Below are 19,602 nucleotides of genomic sequence, written 5' to 3'. Positions count from 1 at the left end.
TCTTTATCCCATTCAAGTGGCAGATTTTGTGATCACAAATACGTGATTTAATTTGCTCAATCCTCTGCATAAAGTATACCCTCACTTTTCCATGTGGGAGGCTGTCTATTTCTCTGCTAGATAATGTAATTGTGTATCTTTTTATTCTTCTTTTTCCCTGTAGCTGTATTCTAAAATTTAAAGCGGAGTTTCACCCATATAACATGTATATAAGATCATATTCTTTATACTTCCAACATATACAGTATGCCCTTTTTTTTTTTAATGGCTTTTTTCCACCCGGCTTCCGGGTACTCACTCCAGCGGGAGTAGGCGTTTCTATGCAGAGGCGCAATGTCATCTGGGACTTCGCCCAGATGATTGACGTCCTTGAGAAAAAGTCCCCCCGCGCCCCCCTATTGCGTAGGCGCGTCACGGGAGTCAGAGTTTTCGAAAGTAGCCGAACTGCGAGTCAGCTCTATACGGCTCCTGCGCAGTCAGTTCTACACAGCTCCTAGTCGGTGCACAGGCGCCGTGTAGAGCTGAATCGCAGTTCGGCTACTTTCGGAAACTCCGTGACTCTCGTGACGTGCCTACGCAATAGGGGGCGCAGGAACTTTTTCTCAAGGACGTCAATCATCTGGGAAAAGTCCCTGCATAGAAACGCCTACTCCCGCGGGAGTGAGTACCCGGGAGCCGGGTGGAAAATAGCCATAATAAGGTATGTACAGCCCCCAAAAAAAAGGGCACACTGTACATGTTGGAAGTATAAAGAATATGATCTTATATACAGTACATGTTATTTGGGTGAACCTCCGCTTTAAGATCAAGCATTGTTCTTTACCGTCCTCTTTTGGCAGTCTTGCATGTGATTTTTTTTTTTTTTTGTTTCTTTTTCAGCAGTGACTGGGTATTTTTCTATACCCTGAGATATACGATTTCTACCCTATTGGAAACACTTTCTTATGTGCGATTTTCCCCCTCTACTCCCACATTCCGCTCTGTTTTGGAGTTTGCTTTTAAATATTAGATCTTGATCCTTCCATGTTTGACCTTCTTTAGGCCCTATCCCGCTCTGTAGGCATTTTGTGCCCACCTACATAGGCAGGAACTCGTTCCTCTACTTGCCTACATAGCTGACAACAGGTTCTTCAGCATACAATATTTACTTGGACCTCTTGCTAATATTGCTGATTTCAGCTCAAAATGGGGACTGTACAGTATTTTCCTTCACCTTAAAGGGGTTGTAAAGGTTTGTTTTTTATTTTATAAATGGGTTTCTTTAAGCTAGTGCATTGTTGGTTCACTTACCTTTTTCCTTCTAAATGTTTTTTCTCTTTCGTTCATAGACGGACACAGCCTTCATTGACCTTAGGGTTATGCTTCTTCCTACCAGGAGATTTAGGCAGAATTCTACAGCACTTAAGGTGTTAAAAACTTTCCTTCATGCTGCTCCTCCCAGGGGGCGTGGCTCCCCCAGGCATAACCCACACCCTGCTTTAGCAGCCTCAGTTTGTTTTCTGCCTAACGACAGGAGGTCAAGGCTATCTCTGGAGTTCCTGGACTCTGGAGTTTTTTTCTGGCGTTTTTTCTCTCTTTTTTTTTATTATTTTGTTCCTGCATTTTTGAATCCTGCGATTCTTCTATCAACAGCCGACTGGGTGACAGGCTGGGTCCTCGACTCTTGTAGTCCCCCCATGTTCGGCCTTCGAGCGTGTGCCGGCCCTCAGCTCAGCTTTGGGACGTCCACGACAGGCCCCATTGCTCCAGGGGCGGCCGGGGAACTTTGGTTCTAGGGCACACATATGACCGGTCTCTATGGCTTTGTCACAGTGTGTCTGGCCGACAGCCATGCCGTTTACGGACGTTGGTTCTGTCTGGGATACCTCCAGCCGGGTAGTCGCAGGACAGGTAAGTAGTGGCCCCTTACTCAGGTAAGTGGTCTGGCTGGTGGTTTCCCTGGGGAGGTCGACTGAGGGTCCGCCCTGCTTTCCTCTCTCCCCTTCCTCTCCCTCCTTCCCCTGACTGGGTAGTGGCTGTGAAGGGGGGCCTCCTGGGTTTTCTTTGTTACCACCGGGGCCGTGTGTTGTTAGGGGGACTGTGTTGTTACTCTGGGGGGTGCTGCTGTGTGCTGCTGTGTTCTATGAGGTAATTTTTACCTCAGACAGCGGCCGTCTTGGAAATCTCCTTGGTAACACTGTGATTCTTTTCTGAGGTAACAGACAAAGCAGTCAGGGCTGCTGTGTTCTATGAGGTAATTTTTACCTCAGACAGCGGCCGTCTTGGAAATCTCCTTGGTAACGCTGTGATTCTTTTCTGAGGTAACAGACAAAGCAGTCAGTGCTGCTGTGTTCTATGAGGTAATTTTTACCTCAGACAGCGGCCGTCTTGGAAATCTCCTTGGTAACGATGTGATTCTTCCCTGAGATGACTCGGCACAGCCTCTGGTCAGTTTTAGTGCTGTTACAGTTTTAGTGCTGTGAATCTTCCATGAGGTGAATACACATCACAGTCAGCACATCAGAGCACACCTGAGGTTTTTCAGCTCCCTCTGCAGCTGGGTGGGGTGGTGAATACCGGGGGCCCCCATGCTCTGCAATAGCAGCAAGGAGGTGACCGGTGGGTTTTTTTGTCCTGCCTTGCAGGGTGGGTGACTCAGCGCTGACACTATGGAACTCTAGCTATGCCTGAGTTAACCCTTACCGCCCCTCCCCCTGCCACATCTGTTATGTTGGCTGTCCTGGGTTTCTTGCCAGGTTTGAAGCAGCTAGTGCCCGGATGGGGGGTAAAAAAACGCCCCCTCCCTGAAGCCTGCTTCTGGGGATGACACAGAATCGCTGTTTTTTTCTGGTTCTGTTATGTCAGAGGCTGCGGGTTTTAACCCTTATGGATAGTGAGGATGACTCTGCTGCAGTCAGTTGCTGGCAAGAATTTGTTGGAGCTCTTGTTTCTGCGGTGCGTGAGGCTCTAAAAATTGAGGATGTGGCGGAGACACCTCCGTGTCAGTACCAGCAGACTACCACGCATCGCTGAAGTGTTTCCTTGTGTTCCTTATTTGGACTATATGTTATACAAGGAATGGGATGCACCGCAAAAAGTTTGTCAAAAAACTTTGCAACCCGTTACCCCCTTGAGGGGGGCTTTAAAAAAAAAAAAAAAAAAAAGTAGGTCTCTCCTCCGCCAGTGGACCCCCCTGTGTCCAGACTGCGCAAGGCCACCACATTGCCTGTGGAAGGGGCTCCTGCATTTCAGGATCCCGCTGATAGGAGAGTGGAGGCCGTGGCCCGCTCCCTATTCACGGTGGTGGGTTCGGCGGTGAGGCCGGCTCTGGCCGGGGCCCTGGCAGGCCCCGACTAAAAGGGCGAAGCTCCTGCTGCAGGAGCTGGAAGAAGGACCTCTAAGGTGGCCTTGGTGATCACCGTTAAGGGTGAACGGTCCTTTTGGGTCTTCCCTGACTGGCATCATTGAGGATGCCACAGGTGGTAAGCGCATGCTGTTCCCACGGTTTGGGAAGGGCTAGGGACCTCGCCCTGTGCAAGGACCCTCCTTGCCTACCTCCGAGCGTTTTTTCGCTCGCCCTGTGCGGTGGGGGTAGGTCTACATGGTGCTTGAATCCCCGCTGCGGGGTAGCAGCGCATCGGATACCGCATGCCTAACAAGTCTGCGGACATACCTGCTTCCGCCTGAAGGTCTGCTCCCGCCCGTGTCTCGGGTGGGAGACTGGCTTCGCATTGCGAAGTGTTTTCCTTGGGGTACAAGATTGAGTTTCTCTCTTGTCTGCCAAACAGGTTTTTTCCCTCCGGCTTCTGGCCTCCTCCGGTTCGCCGGTTGACTCCGTCAGGGGCTGTCCAGGATCTTCTGGTCAGGGGAGTGATTGTGCCAGTTCCCTCGTTGGAACGGTCTCGGGGTTTTTACTCCATTCTGTTTGTGTCCCCATGGAGGATGGGGCCCGGTCGATCCTGGGCCTCAAGTCCCTCGTTTTGTTTTGTCAGGTTTTTCTGGCATCCTTGGATGTCATGAACGTGTACCTGCATATCCTCAAACCACCAGAGATTCTGTGCTTTGCGGTCGGGGGGGACCATTTTCAATGGTGTCCTTCCCATTCGGCGGGTTTTCGCCAAGGTGCTCGTACCGATACTGGCCCGGCTGTGACAGCGGGGGTTTGTTATCATGGGATGTCTGGACGACATTCTCCTACGAGCTTCTTCGAGCTCTGCATTGGTGGAGCCGTGTCTATCACGTGTCAGGCTCTCCGAGTGTTCGGCTGGTTTCTGGATTGTCCTGAAATCAGGGTTGATTCCGTCTCAGGGATACCTGAGACTGGTCCTGGATTCCTCCGGGGCGGGAGTGTTTTTCTCCTAGCGGAAAAACTTCAGACTCTGCTATCTGCTGTGCAGCAGTTGCCGACCCAGAAGCGGTCATCTCTGCGATTCTGCAGGAAGGTTCTGGGTCAGTTGGTGGCCTCTTTCGAGGCGGTTCCGTATGCCCAATTCCACGCCAGGGTACTACGGAGGGAACTGCTGTCACGATGGGACTAGCTTCCGTCATCTCTGGATTACCAGATTCAGTTGAGTCATCTGATCATGTCTCCCCTGGTATGGTGCTTCGGGCCGGAAAGTCATTTTTCTGCAGGCCACTGGACAGTGGTCACGACGGATGCCAGCCTCTCCGGTTGGGGAGGGGCGCTTGGGGCACCCAGTCAGCCCAGGGGCACTGGACTCAGGTGGAATCCTGCCTACTGATCAACGTTCTGGAGCTCCGAGCAATCAAGCTTTGCCTTACCAGGTGGTCCCTGGATCTACAGGGCCGACCGGTCAGGATCCTGTCCGATAACACCACGTCCGTGGCGTAGGTTGATCATCAGGGAGGCACACGGAGTTCTGTTGCAGCGACGGGGGTCGCGCGCATCCTTTCGGTGGGCCGAAGGGTCCGTTCCGGCTCTATCGGCCGGGTACATTCCGGAAATACGGAATTGGCTAGCCGACTACCTAAGTCGCACTGCACTGGGCCAAGGAGAGTGGTCTCTCCACCCGCAGGTGTTTCGGGGTCTGTGCCGAAAGTGGGGCACTCCGGACGTGGACCTTCTAGCGTCCCGTCTCTATATCGGTAGGTGCCACGGTTCGTGGCCAGGTTTAAGGACCCGTGGGCGGACGCGTCAGGCGCGTTGGTGGCTCCTTGGGGTCGCTGTCGCCTACTTTACACCTTCCCTCCTCGGAAGCTTCTTCCTCGCCTGCTGCGCAGAGTAGAAGCTGTAGGGATTCTATCGGTCCTGATTGCCCCAGATTGGCCGCGTCGCTTCTGGTACGCGGACCAGGTGCGTCTGCTGGCAGTCGCCCCCTAGCGTCTTCCCCTGGGAATTGATTTTCTGTTACAGGGTCCAATCTTCCACCCTGTTTCACAGCCACCGGACTTAGCGGCGTGGCTGTTGAGAGCCAGGGGCTTAAGGACCGAGGCCTATTGGGCTCGGTGGTCTCTACCGTGCTGCCTGCACGGAGGTCTACCTCACGTAGGTTTTTTCCTCATACATGGAAGGCCTACTTCTCTGTGTGTGGGGAGATGAACTGGCACTCTCGTACATGCGTTGTGTACAGGATTCTGCTGTCTTTGCAGCAGGGAGTGGTTCAGGCTCTCGCCTTACGTACGGTTAGGAGCCAGATTTCTGCTCTGGCTGTTTTTTACTTGCAGCGACCCTTGGCATAGCACTCCTGGGTGCGTGCGTTGGGTCAGGGGGTCTGGCAGGTGGCCCCTCCGGTGCGCCCTCCATTACCCCCATGGGACTTGAATTTAGTCCTTTCAGTGCTTCGGGATGCTCCCTTTGAGGACATTCGGGAGGTTTTTTGTTTTATTGTCACAAAAGGTGATTTTATTTCTGGTAGCAATTACCTCGATCAGACGGGTGTCTATCTGTTCTGGTGGCCTTGTCTTGCAAGGCTCCCTGCTTGGTCATCCGTAAGGATGAGGTGGTGCTGCGGCCGCAGCCGTTTTTCTCCCTAAGGTCGTTTCGGCTTTTCACTTGGATGTGGACATTGTTCTTCCATCCTTGTGTCCTCAGCCGAAGAACCCGAAGGAGGCCACTTTACATTCTTTGGATGTGGTTCGGGCCCTTCGAGTTTACTTGTCGGCGACAGCTCCGTTCCGGATGTCGGACTCGCTGTTCGTGTCTGTGTCCGGTCCCAGTAAGGGCCTGGCAGTTTCGTCGGCCACCATTTCCAGGTGGATCCGACGGATTGTGCTTCAGGCCTACGCCCTGAAGGGGCGGGCGCCTCCCTTTCGGGTCACGGCGCATTCGACCAGGGCGATCGGGGCCTCTTGGGCTTCCGACACCAAGCCTCTGTGTTACTGGTGTGTAAGGCTGCGACCTGGTCGTCGGTCCACGCTTTTTCAAAGTTTTATATGGTGGATGTGAGTGCATCTTCGGATGCCTCCATTGGCCGCAGGGTGTTACAGGCGGCAGTTTGAGGTTGGAGTTCCTCCGTTGAGTAACTCCGGTTTTTGTTTGGGGTGTAACCTGTTTTTGCTGTTATTTTTCCCACCCCTCGAATTTTTTTGACACTGCTTGGGGACGTCCCTAAGGTCAATGAAGGCTGTGTCCGTCTATGAACGAAAGAGAAAAAAGGATTTTTGTACTCACCGTAAAATCCATTTCTCTGAGTTCATAGACGGACACAGCACCCACCCCTCCTTTGTTTGTACTGCTTGTTACGAACTGAGGCTGCTAAAGCAGGGTGTGGGTTATGCCTGGGGGAGCCACGCCCCCTGGGAGGAGCAGCATGAAGGAAAGTTTTTAACACCTTAAGTGCTGTAGAATTCTGCCTAAATCTCCTGGTAGGAAGAAGCATAACCCTAAGGTCAATGAAGGCTGTGTCCGTCTATGAACTCAGAGAAATGGATTTTACGGTGAGTACAAAAATCCTTTTTTTTTCTTTGTCTGAATTTCTCACTTCCTGTTTCTCCTCTATAAGCTTGCCCCCACCATCCGACCTTTCTGGCTGGGGGTTAGTCAGCGTGCTCGCCACCTTCCTTGGCACTACATCCCTGTGGGGAGACGACGGCGTCATAAGGGGATTCCTTTCCCCTCATTCTTCTGTGGTGAATTCTGCCACACACTGGGCAAAATGTACTGATTCCTCAAATTGTAATTGCCTAATCTGTCGGATTCCGATTACCATATCAGTTCTTATTCTGGTCTTCATTTTTTTTAGTCATGGATACAGACGATTGTTATGCTGATTGTATTTTGATCCTTAATTTTGCAAATCTACCTGGCTTGAAGAAACTGCTTTTCATTCAGTACATGGAATTACAAAAGAAAATAAGAAGATGTTTGCTGGATGTCAAAGTGTTACCATAATAAACACAGAGAAAACCCCTTAGAAAGTTTAGCATTCCCATTGATTGAGTCATCAAATTCACTATCTGAGAGCTCACAGATACAGCTCAACTGGGGGAGGACTTTGTGATGGGGTAAATGAAAGTTTGTGGTGAATTCTAAGCATATAATATCCTACTGCTTGTCACTGTCTGAGAATGTCCATGTGGTCCTATATAATTCCCATTGCATCAGCACGGTTGACATTACACTGTATGATATGAGTTTACAAGCGTGATGTGATTAAAATGTGTATACTGTTACATTGTCAGGATTCCTGGGCTCCTGAGCTGAAATCACGATTGGAGAAGTTCTTGTCGGTGACTGTTAAAGCTGGAACTGCGCCTCGACTCCTTACATTATATGTATCTTTTAATTGTTTGTGTAAGCTGTGTGATGGGGCGATTCAATTCCAGTTTTGTTTAAAGGGGTTGGAAAGGTTTGTTTTTTATTTTCCAAATAGGTTCCTTTAAGCTAGTGCATTGTTGGTTAACTTGCCTTTTCCTTTGATTTTCTTTCTAAATGTTTTTTCTTTGTCTGAATTTCTCACTTCCTGTTCCTCCTCAGTAAGCTTGCCCCCATTATCTGAACCGTTCTGGCTGGGGGTTAGTCAGCGTGCTTACCCCCTCCCTTGGGACTACATCCCTGCGGGGAGACGATGTGAACATTGTAGTCCCAAGAGAGGGGGTAAGCACGCTGACTAATCCCCAGCCAGAACGGCTCGGATGATGAGGGCAAGCTTACTGAGGAGGAACAGGAAGTGAGAAATTCAGACAAAGGAAAAAAACATTTAGAAGGGAAATCGAAGGAAAAGGTCAGTGTACATTACTGCTGACAGGCATACAATAAAACAAGCTTAGCCCATGGGACTTTAAAGGGGTTGTAAAGGTTAATTTTTTATTTTCTAAATAGGTTCCTTTAAGCTGGTGCATTGTTGGTTCACTTACCTCTTCCTTCGATTTCCCTTCTAAATGTTTTTTTTCTTTGTTTGAATTTCTCACTTCCTGTTCCTCCTCAGTAAGCTGTTCTGGCTGACTTTCCACCGCTCCGATGATGGTGTGAAGTGAGAAATTCAGACAAAGAAAATAAACATTTAGAAGGGAAATCGAAGGAAAAGGTAAGTGAACCAACATTGCACTAGCTTAAAGGAACCTATTTAGAAAATAAAAAACAAACCTTTACAACCCCTTTAAAAAGCAGGGGTGTAACCCACATACACTAGAAGCACTTGTCACTTTAAAAATAGTTATTTTCAGGGGAATATATTGTACACAGACCTAAAGCACGTATCGTTTTAATACTCACTTTCAGTGAGACAAACCACAGAGGGTGTAACACACATACACCATTTTAAAAACTTTTATGAACAGCACATACAACTTATGGTCTTTGCATTATAAACACTTGTCCCCTAATTTTCCGGAAAGCTTTCTGGCAACTTATAACCACGCGGTTAACTCTATAAATCCCAGAGGAACAGCGCCACCTATATCTCTTCCAACTAAAACAGCTTTGAACTTTGCACATTACAAATGAACTAAAAAACATTCATAGAAAAGAAAAACAAATGCAGTGTTTAATATACTTGATTTTTCTATGCTTTCATCTGCAATTAGGTTTTTGGCAGGGTATTTTTAAAAGCACACTTGGATGGGATTTAAAAATATCCCATTCTAGGTATGATTTATTTCAAACTTCTATTCATCATGTAACTGCTGTGATGCTTTTGTCTTTTTATCCTAAAATATACCATATGTAGTAATGAAAGAATTACATCCACTCTTTTTGGCTGAACTTGTGAGATGTTAACAAAGATTAAAAATCATGTTCTGGTCCAATATATACACAAAACTCCCAGAGCATGTTTAATACAGAGACGTGAAGATAAGTAACCTGAATTGTGTAGTTTACCTTAACACATTTGTAATTCAGAAAGAGAGTAACCAGTACAACAGAGGTAATTATGAATGCATTGTCATTTATTTAGGCATTGTCCTTTTTGATTATGAGAACATACGTATTATCATCAAGTATGTTTATGGCTTCATTTCCACAACATTTAAAAATGATTGACTTAAAATTTTAAAGAATTAAGAAAGGGTGCTTCTTCTTTTGAAAATGAAGAGCACAGTGGGTTAATTTTGACATTTTGTTTTTTGAAGGAAGTTTGTTGGAAGTGGACCATAGTTTGAGTAAAACACATTTTTGGAACATTAAATCAATAGCCAATGGACAGTGTTGGAAAAGAAGTATAGTATGAGTAAATGGAATATTTTGACCTGTACTTTTCTTGCACCTTAGTCACAACTGTATTGTAAGAGATAACACTTGGGTCAATAAAGCTGGGCATAAATGGATTGAATTTCATTTTGTTCGGCAGGGGTCATCCAAATTTTGAGCTGTTTGTAGCCATACCTGTTGAACAATCGGTAGTTAGATCGAACAAACATGTTGGGAAAACTTTTGTCAATCAGTGGCTGCAGCTGCAATGTCCTTGTGGGGGGGCGGGGGATTTCTTTATTCCCCTCATTTGTAAGGATGAAGGCATCCACTGGCTGTATGAATAAACTACCATTTATGTCCAGTTTTGTCTTGTGAATATAGCCATTTATAATATTATTGTTGCCACAGGCATTTGTGAAACATAAACCCTAATGTAAGGACTTTGAAGTACAGTATCTCCTGCCTTATGAGTTTTGGGTGGGCTTATTCTTTTAGCTCATATATGCTATAATGCACTTTTTATGATCCTGTTTCAGGAACAAAACAATGCTTAACTGTTGTCTTTTTGGTACAGATGTGCAATTGCAGCAGAATTTAATGGAAGCTGAGCACAGGGCTATCACCTACATGAAACGTTTTAATAAGATGCAGTCTGACTACCATAATCTGATTGGGGTCACAGCGGAGCTTGTTGATTCATTGGAGGCAACCATCAATGGAAAGCTGGTAAGAAAAAGTACTTTGTAACATTGTGTGGATTACTGCACTGAAGTAGCAAATGTGGTGTGACATTTACCACAAGGGTAGGAGAGTGTAGGATAAGGTGGATTCATGCATTCATAGACATGGGAAGGTGATTAGAAAATATGACCCTTTGCATAATCATTTTGTGGAAAAATTGTAACACAAGCATACATAATTGCATCGGCTTAATATGCAAGTGTATGTCCTGTTAGGCCGCTAACATCCGCCTAATCCATAACACTAGCAACTGACTGGGAAAATCCAACTTCATCAGTTCTGCCTTTCCCTTTTGGTCATCCTAAGAATATCATGTGGGGGATTGACATAAATACAGGACTGCTGCTCATAGTCGGTTTAATTAAATTGCTTATGAAGAATCTGAACATCAAAACATTTTTTTCACCGAACGTATATGCCTATTGTTTGGTGTTCTATGAGGACTATAGGTGTAAATATCTGCAAATTTTGTCCATTACTATTTTTGTTTCAGGCTTGGCTCACATCTCTGCGGCTGTTTATTGTATGTAGGCTGCCAATTAATTTCAGTAGGCTACCCTATTTACAGATACGCAGATTTTTTTTAAATCACAGCGAATCGCATGGTACCACAGCACCATGCGGTTTGGTGGATGAAAACGCACACCGTTTGCTGATTTTTGTTAGGGTGCCTCCCCCACATGTCTGCTATAGTTTAGCCCGTTTACGTGTCGGGAACACTTGTGATTTTTGCCCACATTTCCGACACAGTTAATGTCAACCTAGCATAAGAATTTAATCAAAGTTGTTCTAATTTTTACATCTGTGTAGAGGCATTTTCTCTACAGTCAAACCATAACCAAGGTTCTAAAAGCTCAAGGTTTTTTTTGTACCTTAAAGCGGTGGTAAACTCAATACAGCTAATTCAGGAAAAACATAATGCCCCCCCCCCCGTCACTGAGGACCCTCCATTGGCTAGCCGCAAAGGATCAGGTTACATTTAAGACCCTTTGCCTCACTCACAAGTGTACACAAGGAAAAGCCCTACCTCTGCGGAAAAAATAAAGCACTACCCCCAAGTCGCCCCCTCCGGTCAACTAACCAGAACCTCCTCCGCATTCCCAAGACCCGCTACAAATCAAAAGGTGAACGAAGATTCACAGTCAAAGGACCCCGGCTATGGAACACTCTACCCGCAGACATCCGCTTGGAAGAAAACCATCTGGCCTTCAGGAAGAAGCTTAAGACCCATCTCTTCTGAAGACACAGGCAGACACTGGCTGCAAAAGCGCCTTGAGGCGATTTGGTTCATGTTTGTAGCACTATACAAGTTACTTATTCATTCATTCATAATGCACTTTCAACCAAACAGGATAGCTATAGCGTCTTATAAGTGTTCTTACTATTTCTGTAGCTTATTTGTAATTTTGTCCGTCCTGTCCAAAGCCTGCGCCATCTTTGCAGGGAACTTCCTGCTACCTTTCCAACCTGTACTTACGCTCTTTCTCATACCTCAATGTGTGCCTAATAAGAGTAAACCAAGCTTCCGTTTTGCTTAACCTTTCCATAGTGCTTTACCCTGCCTGAAAAATTCTGTGCTGTTGCTATATGTCATTGTGTGGTCATGTGGGGTTTCAGGAACTAATAACTGTCTGCACTCTCATGGGATTCTACTGTAATGCAGAAGAGTAATGCAGATGTAAACACGGCACATTGCTCTACAGATTAATGGCACACTCAGTAGGAATTCCAATGCGCATGTGGGAGTGACCCAGTAGACCAAAGGAGCGGGCAATATCTCCTAAACGGCTCACCTTGAAAAACTTTCAAAGGTTCCTACTAGTAAGTTATGTTGTACTGATATACATTGCTGTAAGTTGTCCTGTAGAATTTACTACTACTTTAACGCATTCCATGAGGTTTAGGGTAAAAGTCTGCTTTAGATAGTGGGCCATTCCCATCATTGATTTAGCCATTTCTTGCCTTGGGTAAACGCTGATCATTCCCGTTGAGGATGTTTAGTGTTTAAAGTGCTATTGAACCCAAATGAAAACATTTATTATATTGCAGCTTGCTATCATGTCATTATGCAAAACCTTGAAGGTATGAGCCAGGGATATGACTAAAGCACCTGAATCGATTCTAATTGATCAGTTATGAAACAATTTAAACTCATGCCTATTGCCTTTCACTGCACAATATTACAGAAAAACGCTTACTGCGAATGCCTTTAGATTGAGAATGCTTCTTTGGTGCCTCCTTGGACATGCTTATTAAAGATATCACTGGAGAAAATAACTCTCCTTTGCTCCAGATAAAGAAATCTAAATCTGTGGTTGGAAAACCTCCCTCCTCCGAAGCTAAAAAGAGTTCCTTTCATTTCTTACAGTCTTCCATGTTCAAGTCTAGGACTGAGTTCTGTTAAAAGCTTTGGACTCCTAAGTCTTCTAAGGCTGAAAGCAAGTCCGCACAATGAGAGTACCTCCCACTTCAAATTGGGGCGGGGGTGTCTGTTAACCTTTGTGATTGCTTGGACAGAAAGCATCTTGGATGCCTAGGTAAAGGTGTCAAAGGGCTACAAGCCAGAATTTTAATCTCCTCAGTCTCATTTCATATTGTCCAGCCTTTTGATGTCTAGACCTCCATGCTGCTCTGACACAACTCCTCTTACATTGAGTTATTGCCAGAAAAGGAAAGGTTTCAGGGTTTCTAGTCAAACCTTTTGACAGATTTCAAAGCAAAAGAGGGCATAGGTTCCACTCTGATTCAATGCACCCAAAGTCTTTATTTGGTGGCAAAAATTCTGCATAGAATGAACCAGGTCAGTAATTGTTTCCCTCCTTTTAAGAGCTTCGTGGACATAAAGGATGCTCACTTGCATGACTCCATCTTTCTAGCATATCAACACTACCTTTGTTTTGCTGTGGATACACAATATCACCAATTCATTGTCATTCCATTTGGTCTGTCCACTGCACCTCAAGTATTCACCAAAGTTCTGTTCTAACCCCTGTGATTTCTTTATTATGCTCAAATTGGGTCCTCATCATGGGATATTTAGATGACCTCTGCTGAGAGCACTGTCTGCTCACACCATGTCAGACAATGTCCAAAGGGGACAGTTCAGACTTTTTATTTGACTATGTTGAACCCCCAACCTTTAGAAATCAAAGTTAGAACTGATTCACTGCTTTGAATATCCTGGTGGCCCATGAGACTATTCCTTAACTTGAGGAGAACTTTCCTTCCATCAGTCCGGAAAAATTCTCATGACTGATGTCGGCCTCCTGCGAAGGAGTCCTGGCCACCCTATCAGTGCTGTGGACTTGGTTGTCAGAGGAAACTTGTCTCCCAATTAACATATTGGAGCTGACTCTTTAGACAGCAAGATCTTGCATTTCTGATTTAGTCTGACAGTGCCATACATTAAGCAAAAGGGAGGAGTCGGATGTCTTGTAGGTCGAACAGACTACCTCTTGACAGAACTTCAAATTCCAGCCCTGTTCACCATGCACATTCCAGGAATGGAAAATTGTCAAGAGGGCTTCCTCTCTTAACACTGTCTGGTTTTTGGGAAATGGTCTTTTCACCTGGAGGTTTTTCAGGTCTGTCACTGGATGTGAACCTCCTGGCTTCTAGACTCAACAACTTACTGTCAAGTTTGTCTCCAGGTCCAGGTATCCTCTAACTCGGTACTGTATGCTCTGGTTGCTCCTTGGGATCAGTATAACTTCTTTCTTCCTTATCTAATCTGCAGCATCAAGATGGAGGGCATCCTGGTGATTCTCATTGATAGATTCTCAGATTGCCAGGATCTTCTGTCATGTGGTTTACCATCCTATTTCATGGTTACTGGCTTTGATAGCTTGGCTGTTTTAAAGCCTGGTTCCTAAGAGATAGGAGAAAAGGGAAGTAGAGTGTACACCACTCCAAGGCTGTCTGCAAATTAAAGATCTCTTGATACTACTGTTGCAACAAGACTGGGTGCCTGCCGAGGTCCGCAACCTGGAAAATCCATGTAACAACGAGAAAAAAAGCGTCATAAAGAAAAATTTCTTGGTTTATTGTAGAGTTTAAAAAACATGACACATGAGGGATCCACACTGTTCAGCAGACGCCTTTCACACAAAGTGCTTAATGATTGCTAAGAGATAGAGGCCTGTCTGATTCAGCTATTCATAAACTCTCTTAAAGTCTAGGAAATTTCTCACAAGGTCTGCTTTCGTACTTGAAAAGAGTTCTACAAATGGTGTGAAACAAGGGAATTTCCTCCCAGGAAAGAATCTGTGGACTCATCTTGACCTTTCTCCAGCCTGGTCATGATCAACATTCGACCTTAAAGCAATACTAAACACACACCGTTTTTAATTTACATTGTCACTTCTCTTTCTGTATATGATTGATGGACCTGTAATTATTTTAATAAACAAAAATATTATCTTTTTTTCCTAATCGATATACAACTGTCACATGACCCAGATCTTTCCCAGCCTGTCTGCAGGGAAACTGTAGCAGAAGCAGTCTTTCCCAGTCCTCTGCTGCTGGTGACAAAAAAAAAACAAAAGAAAAAAACCTTTTAAAATACAGTTAAAATAAATAATATAAATAAACTGTTTGTTATAAAAATATTTGTTTAGGCTCACGTCAGAAAGTGAGAATGGTCCAGTTATGCTATATGTGGAGGATCCCTTCAGCTTTTTGGATTATTCAATGTATGACTCTCTGACTAGGTTGTATACGGTATATTGGAAAACTGAGATCTTTATACTTTGTATTGTTAAACTTCAATAAAAATTTTTGAAACCTAAAAATATTTGGAATCAAAGCTTTATTATTTTTTGGCAATAGCCGGGTGTGGGCGGATTTCTGCCAGTCTCAGGCTGTCACGCTCCTCCAGACTGTGTCTTAGAATAAGGGAGAGGTGAAGCCTCCATTAATCTACATGTAATAGCCCACCCCCATTGTGTTTTAACTGGTTAGTGGGCATGGAAGAGGAGAGCGGGAATGGGCAGTCATTTACCACTGTGTATATACCCAGATGTGTGACGCTAAAGTCACATGGGCTGCTCGGATGTGATTGAGAGGAATTTCTTAGCATAGAAACTCGCTGAAAACTGAACATGTGCAGAGTTGCCACCACAGTTTCAAAATCCCCAGCTGTATTGGAGACATGGATTGAAGGTGGAGAGAGTGCAGCAGGATCAACTAGGTTTTTGCAAAATACAGAAAACAGATCTTATAGTGACCTAGTCAGTTATGAATAGCACGTAATACAGAATATATTGGTAGTTTTTTTTTATGATGTGGGTTTAGTCACACTTTAAGTACTATTAAAAGAACAGATTTTGGCTCTAGCTATTTGTCTTGCAAAGACTGCTTGCTCTTATTACTTGGTAAAGGCAAGGAATTTGTGAAGGGTGTTGTCCATATAGTTCCACCTGTATGTACACCTATGTGGGATCTCAACCTGGCTCTGTTAGATTCAAAGGGTGTTTTTAATTTTATTTTTTTAAACAAGATATTTTTGTCTACCATCACAGATGCAAGACAAGTTTCTGAGTTAGGGGGTTTTGTTCTTGTTAGTTAGTTGTCTTGAGGCTTAGAGCCTCTTTTCTCCCTAAGATGGTTTCCTCATTTAACCTTAACCATCGTAATTCAATTTCTGTGTTGCCCCCTAACCAGTTGGACTGCTTTTGGACATCGTAGTCGTCTCAATTTCTGAGCCTTTGTCCCTTAATAAATGATTAGGAAAAGTAGGAAGAAAGGAGCGCTGGTGTCCAAAATGCAAATTGGAAGGTAGTTTTAAAGGCGTTTACTGAAAGTAGCGATAAGTACATCAAGCCAACATGTTTTGGGGAGAAAGGACTCTCCTTCTTTAGGGCTTTTGCTGCATGCTATTAATAGACTGGCAGCTGTGGTGGCAGGTGCAGCATGGCGCTCCTTCCTTTCTACTTTTTAAAGTCCTGCATGTGGAAAAAAACGAATACTCAGCAAAACCTGCTGGAGGAATCCATTCCTACCTACCCACATAGCCACCCACGATCAGCGACTGATCCAGTCAGTCCAGAGCGGTCTCCAGCACAAGCGCAATAAATTTATTGGCAAAACAGGATTTTTGACGTGCCGTATAACCCTTGTCTTGGAGTTCTTCTGCTACTGCTTTTACACAAAACTGATGCATTGTGGGAGTGGGAATGGTTATACCTGGCTGACCAACAGCTTTTCTGTTTGCCAGCGCCCGTTTCTGCTGTGGAAAGTAGTTCAACACTGTTTGTTTTCGATTTACTCTGACCCTGTATCCCTTAATGAACGTTAAGAAAAATGTTTTGCAGTAAAAATTCTTTATTGGTTCGGCACTCAGCTTGTAAACCACTGATGGCATGGTGCATTACTCAAAATTAAATTTTACACTACTTCATGAAAAAAGGCTGAAATGTGGGGCAACAGTGCAATCCTGAACATAATTGTAATTGGTGGCGGCTGGTGCTCAAAATGTTTGGGGGTGCAAACAAACTGAAAAATACTGGAAAAAAAACATTAATTGCAGCCTCACTGCGCCCATCAAATGCAGCCACTGTGCCCCATCTTGTGCAGCCACTTGTGCCCATCAAATGCAGCCACTGTGTACCCCCCCTTCCAGCTCTCTGCCCAACACTTGCCCCATCTTGGTCAGGCAGCGGGTTATGGCGGCAGGCTGTGGGACGGCTCCTGTGTCCTCCATGCTTCCCGTGCGTCTCTTCCGTTCTGCTATGGGTCAAATAGGGGCGCCTGTGACTTTAGCCAATCAGGTGACGGGTATTAGACCCGCTCTCCCTGATTGGCGGAGAGGCGGTTCAGTGTTCGAAAATAAAATATTAATTTGCTTTTCTAACACATCTGGGTGGGCTTCGAGCGCAGTGCTCTGCGCTCCGAGTCCACCATCATGGGGCCGGCGCCTGTGCACCCTAATGGACGGGCCGCCACTGATTTGTAATTAAAAACACACACACATGGGTATATCTTTAATTACCAACTTAAAAATGACAGATCTGTCATTTAAATGACACACACATTGAGGTACCTTACACTTAAGCAAATAACTCCTCCATAAAGTGTATAAGTTGTCAAAATGTAAAATACTTTATTAATTTCCACACTGTTTCGATTATTTCCAGTCAACGCCTAATAATTTGAACAATCTTAAAGTTTGTAAATGTACCTCCCCACGCATTGACTTCCTGGAATTCTGTGACATGCATTTAATATGACCTGTGAGTAGGTGCTGCTGTCGCATATTTCAGAGTCTGCCTTCTGAACTACAGAGATGCTGAGGGGTTTCCGGAGGCGGTGTCGGTACATGAATCACTGCGTGCAGGTAGTGAGGTACCATGGGATATGTAGTCCATAGAAATTTAAAGTGAGAAGCTGTAAAGCGTTCAAGGAATACAAGAAATTGTGGAAAGAGATGGGCAGCAGACTGGCAGCATTTATAACCTGAAAGTATTTTTTTTTTTTTTTAAGTAGACTTGTATTGTGAAAAATAACTGTATTGCTATAAGAGTGCTCATGTTAAAAAAAAAAATCTAAGTCTATGCAGTGACTATAGAATTCCACACCTCTTATTGCACATCTGTCTAAATGGAGGGGACTCTCCTCTCCTTCCTTGTAGATATTGGTATTCTATGTATAATATAACATTTTCCTCTTGGTGTTCAGCAAGCTGAATAGTCCTAATGTCCTTGAAAACATGCATAATAAACTGACTCTACTCTGACTGAATTGGTAAAATTGCAGTATTTAGAATTTTTATTTTCTTGAATTTGGGCACTCTCTAACCATGGTTTGTAGCAATCACACTGTTTTATTCTAGTTCATCCAGCAGATGGCATACTGAAGCTGCTTTTTAAAATTTATATTTTAGGGACTAAAATGACTGAATATCCAGCAGATGGCGTATGTTTGTAAAACAGCAGATACTGTCATTAGCTAGGAAATTGTTATGAATAAGGCTAGGTCTATGCTAGTCTCTACTGAGAGATGTAACCATATGCAGCCCATTCCCCCCACCCCCAATATGCAGGACACTGAAATCAATTTGATTCTAATGTGATTTGACAAAAAGTAGCTAAACTCTCACTACTAGGAGAGTAAATAATTTCTGTAGCCTAAATCAAGGTTGGTTCTCTCCTGCTTTAATTTCTGATTCATTATCTACAATATAACCAAGATTTTGGCAAGCAGTTCAAAGGCTATGTATGTATATTTGGTCATTTGATAAGCAGGGCCATACAGGTTTATTATTCAGTCCAAAACTTTTTAAAACATTTTCAGCTTTGAGCAAGTTTAGAACCCTTGTGAGGGTTTTTACTGCTATCTGAGACCTCTGTTATAGAGATGTTCTCTTACTTCCTGCTCTGCTGACAAAGGTTTAAGCAGACAGTCATTTAGTGGTAGACAAAAAAGGCTTCCTGTGTGGGTTAACCCTTGTCAGTGAAACAGGAAGAGATGGGAAATCTATCGAATGGAAAGCAGTGACACAAAGTTCTAGCCCTTGCTCACTCTGTCCATGACTATAAACAAAAAAAAAATAGATTACACATACACTTTAAGGTTGGTGGGCACAGCCATGCAAATCATTTTGTTAGTGTCCCAGTGGCCAAACATGCATCCAGAACTTATTGTATTGAGATATTTCTCTGTTAAAGGATATATTCACTTTAAAAATAATAATAATAAATGCATACGTTTATTTTTGTGTAGTAGGAGCCTGTAAAGCATTGCACCAGCAAGCAGCAGATCGCTGATGCCATGCAGGTCTCCTGCACACTGTCAGTGTATCTGCATGCCCGTACATCCTGTATGTGTAAGCCGATACACCCTGACAGGAAGACTCGATCCATGCACTTCCACAGCGCCATGGTGGTTCATTGAGAACTACAATCCGAAAGCCGCAAAGGATTTCAGGGCTTATAGTTCACTCAGTTCACAAAGATACGTAAAAGAATGACCCAGCCGTGTGGGCGGAGCCCCGCACGGCCGCACTGTTTTCAAGCGGTGACAGCTTGTATGGGGAACTTCTCCCCATACTCCTACCACAGGGAACATTTGTTACATGTTCCAACCTGAAATCAGGTGGAAAATGCAACATGTTCACAAAGTGAACTTATCCTTTAAGCTATTAGACCAGGAATAAAACTCTTGTTAAGATAAAAGTGCTAACCATCTTTTTCTTTTTTTCTTTTTTTTTTTAAGGCCCCTTTCACACGATCGGACCTTTGACAGTGGACCTGTCCGAGTTTTGACAGCAGACCTGAACGGCCGCTCCATGCAGT

At 44.6% G+C, this 19,602-nt stretch overlaps 1 protein-coding gene across 4 annotated transcripts in view; it reads left to right on the top strand.

The window, feature by feature from the left end:
- The window catches only part of ARMC9 (armadillo repeat containing 9), a 193,711-nt gene that overhangs the window by 47,837 nt on the left and 126,272 nt on the right, over positions 1-19,602 (top strand). For all 4 annotated transcript variants that reach the window (XM_040349711.1, XM_040349710.1, XM_040349712.1 and 1 more), the window contains exons 6-8: positions 7,621-7,713; positions 9,281-9,305; positions 10,146-10,297. In XM_040349711.1, the coding sequence (XP_040205645.1) occupies positions 7,621-7,713; positions 9,281-9,305; positions 10,146-10,297 (270 nt within the window). The remainder of the gene's footprint in view (positions 1-7,620; positions 7,714-9,280; positions 9,306-10,145; positions 10,298-19,602) is intronic.

The sequence above is a fragment of the Rana temporaria genome, chromosome 4 (genome assembly GCF_905171775.1).
Source record: "Rana temporaria chromosome 4, aRanTem1.1, whole genome shotgun sequence".
In the NCBI taxonomy this organism is placed as follows: Eukaryota; Metazoa; Chordata; class Amphibia; order Anura; family Ranidae; genus Rana; species Rana temporaria.
The sequence above is the reverse complement of the archived record's forward strand: the minus strand, read 5'-3'. Positions and strand labels throughout refer to the sequence as shown.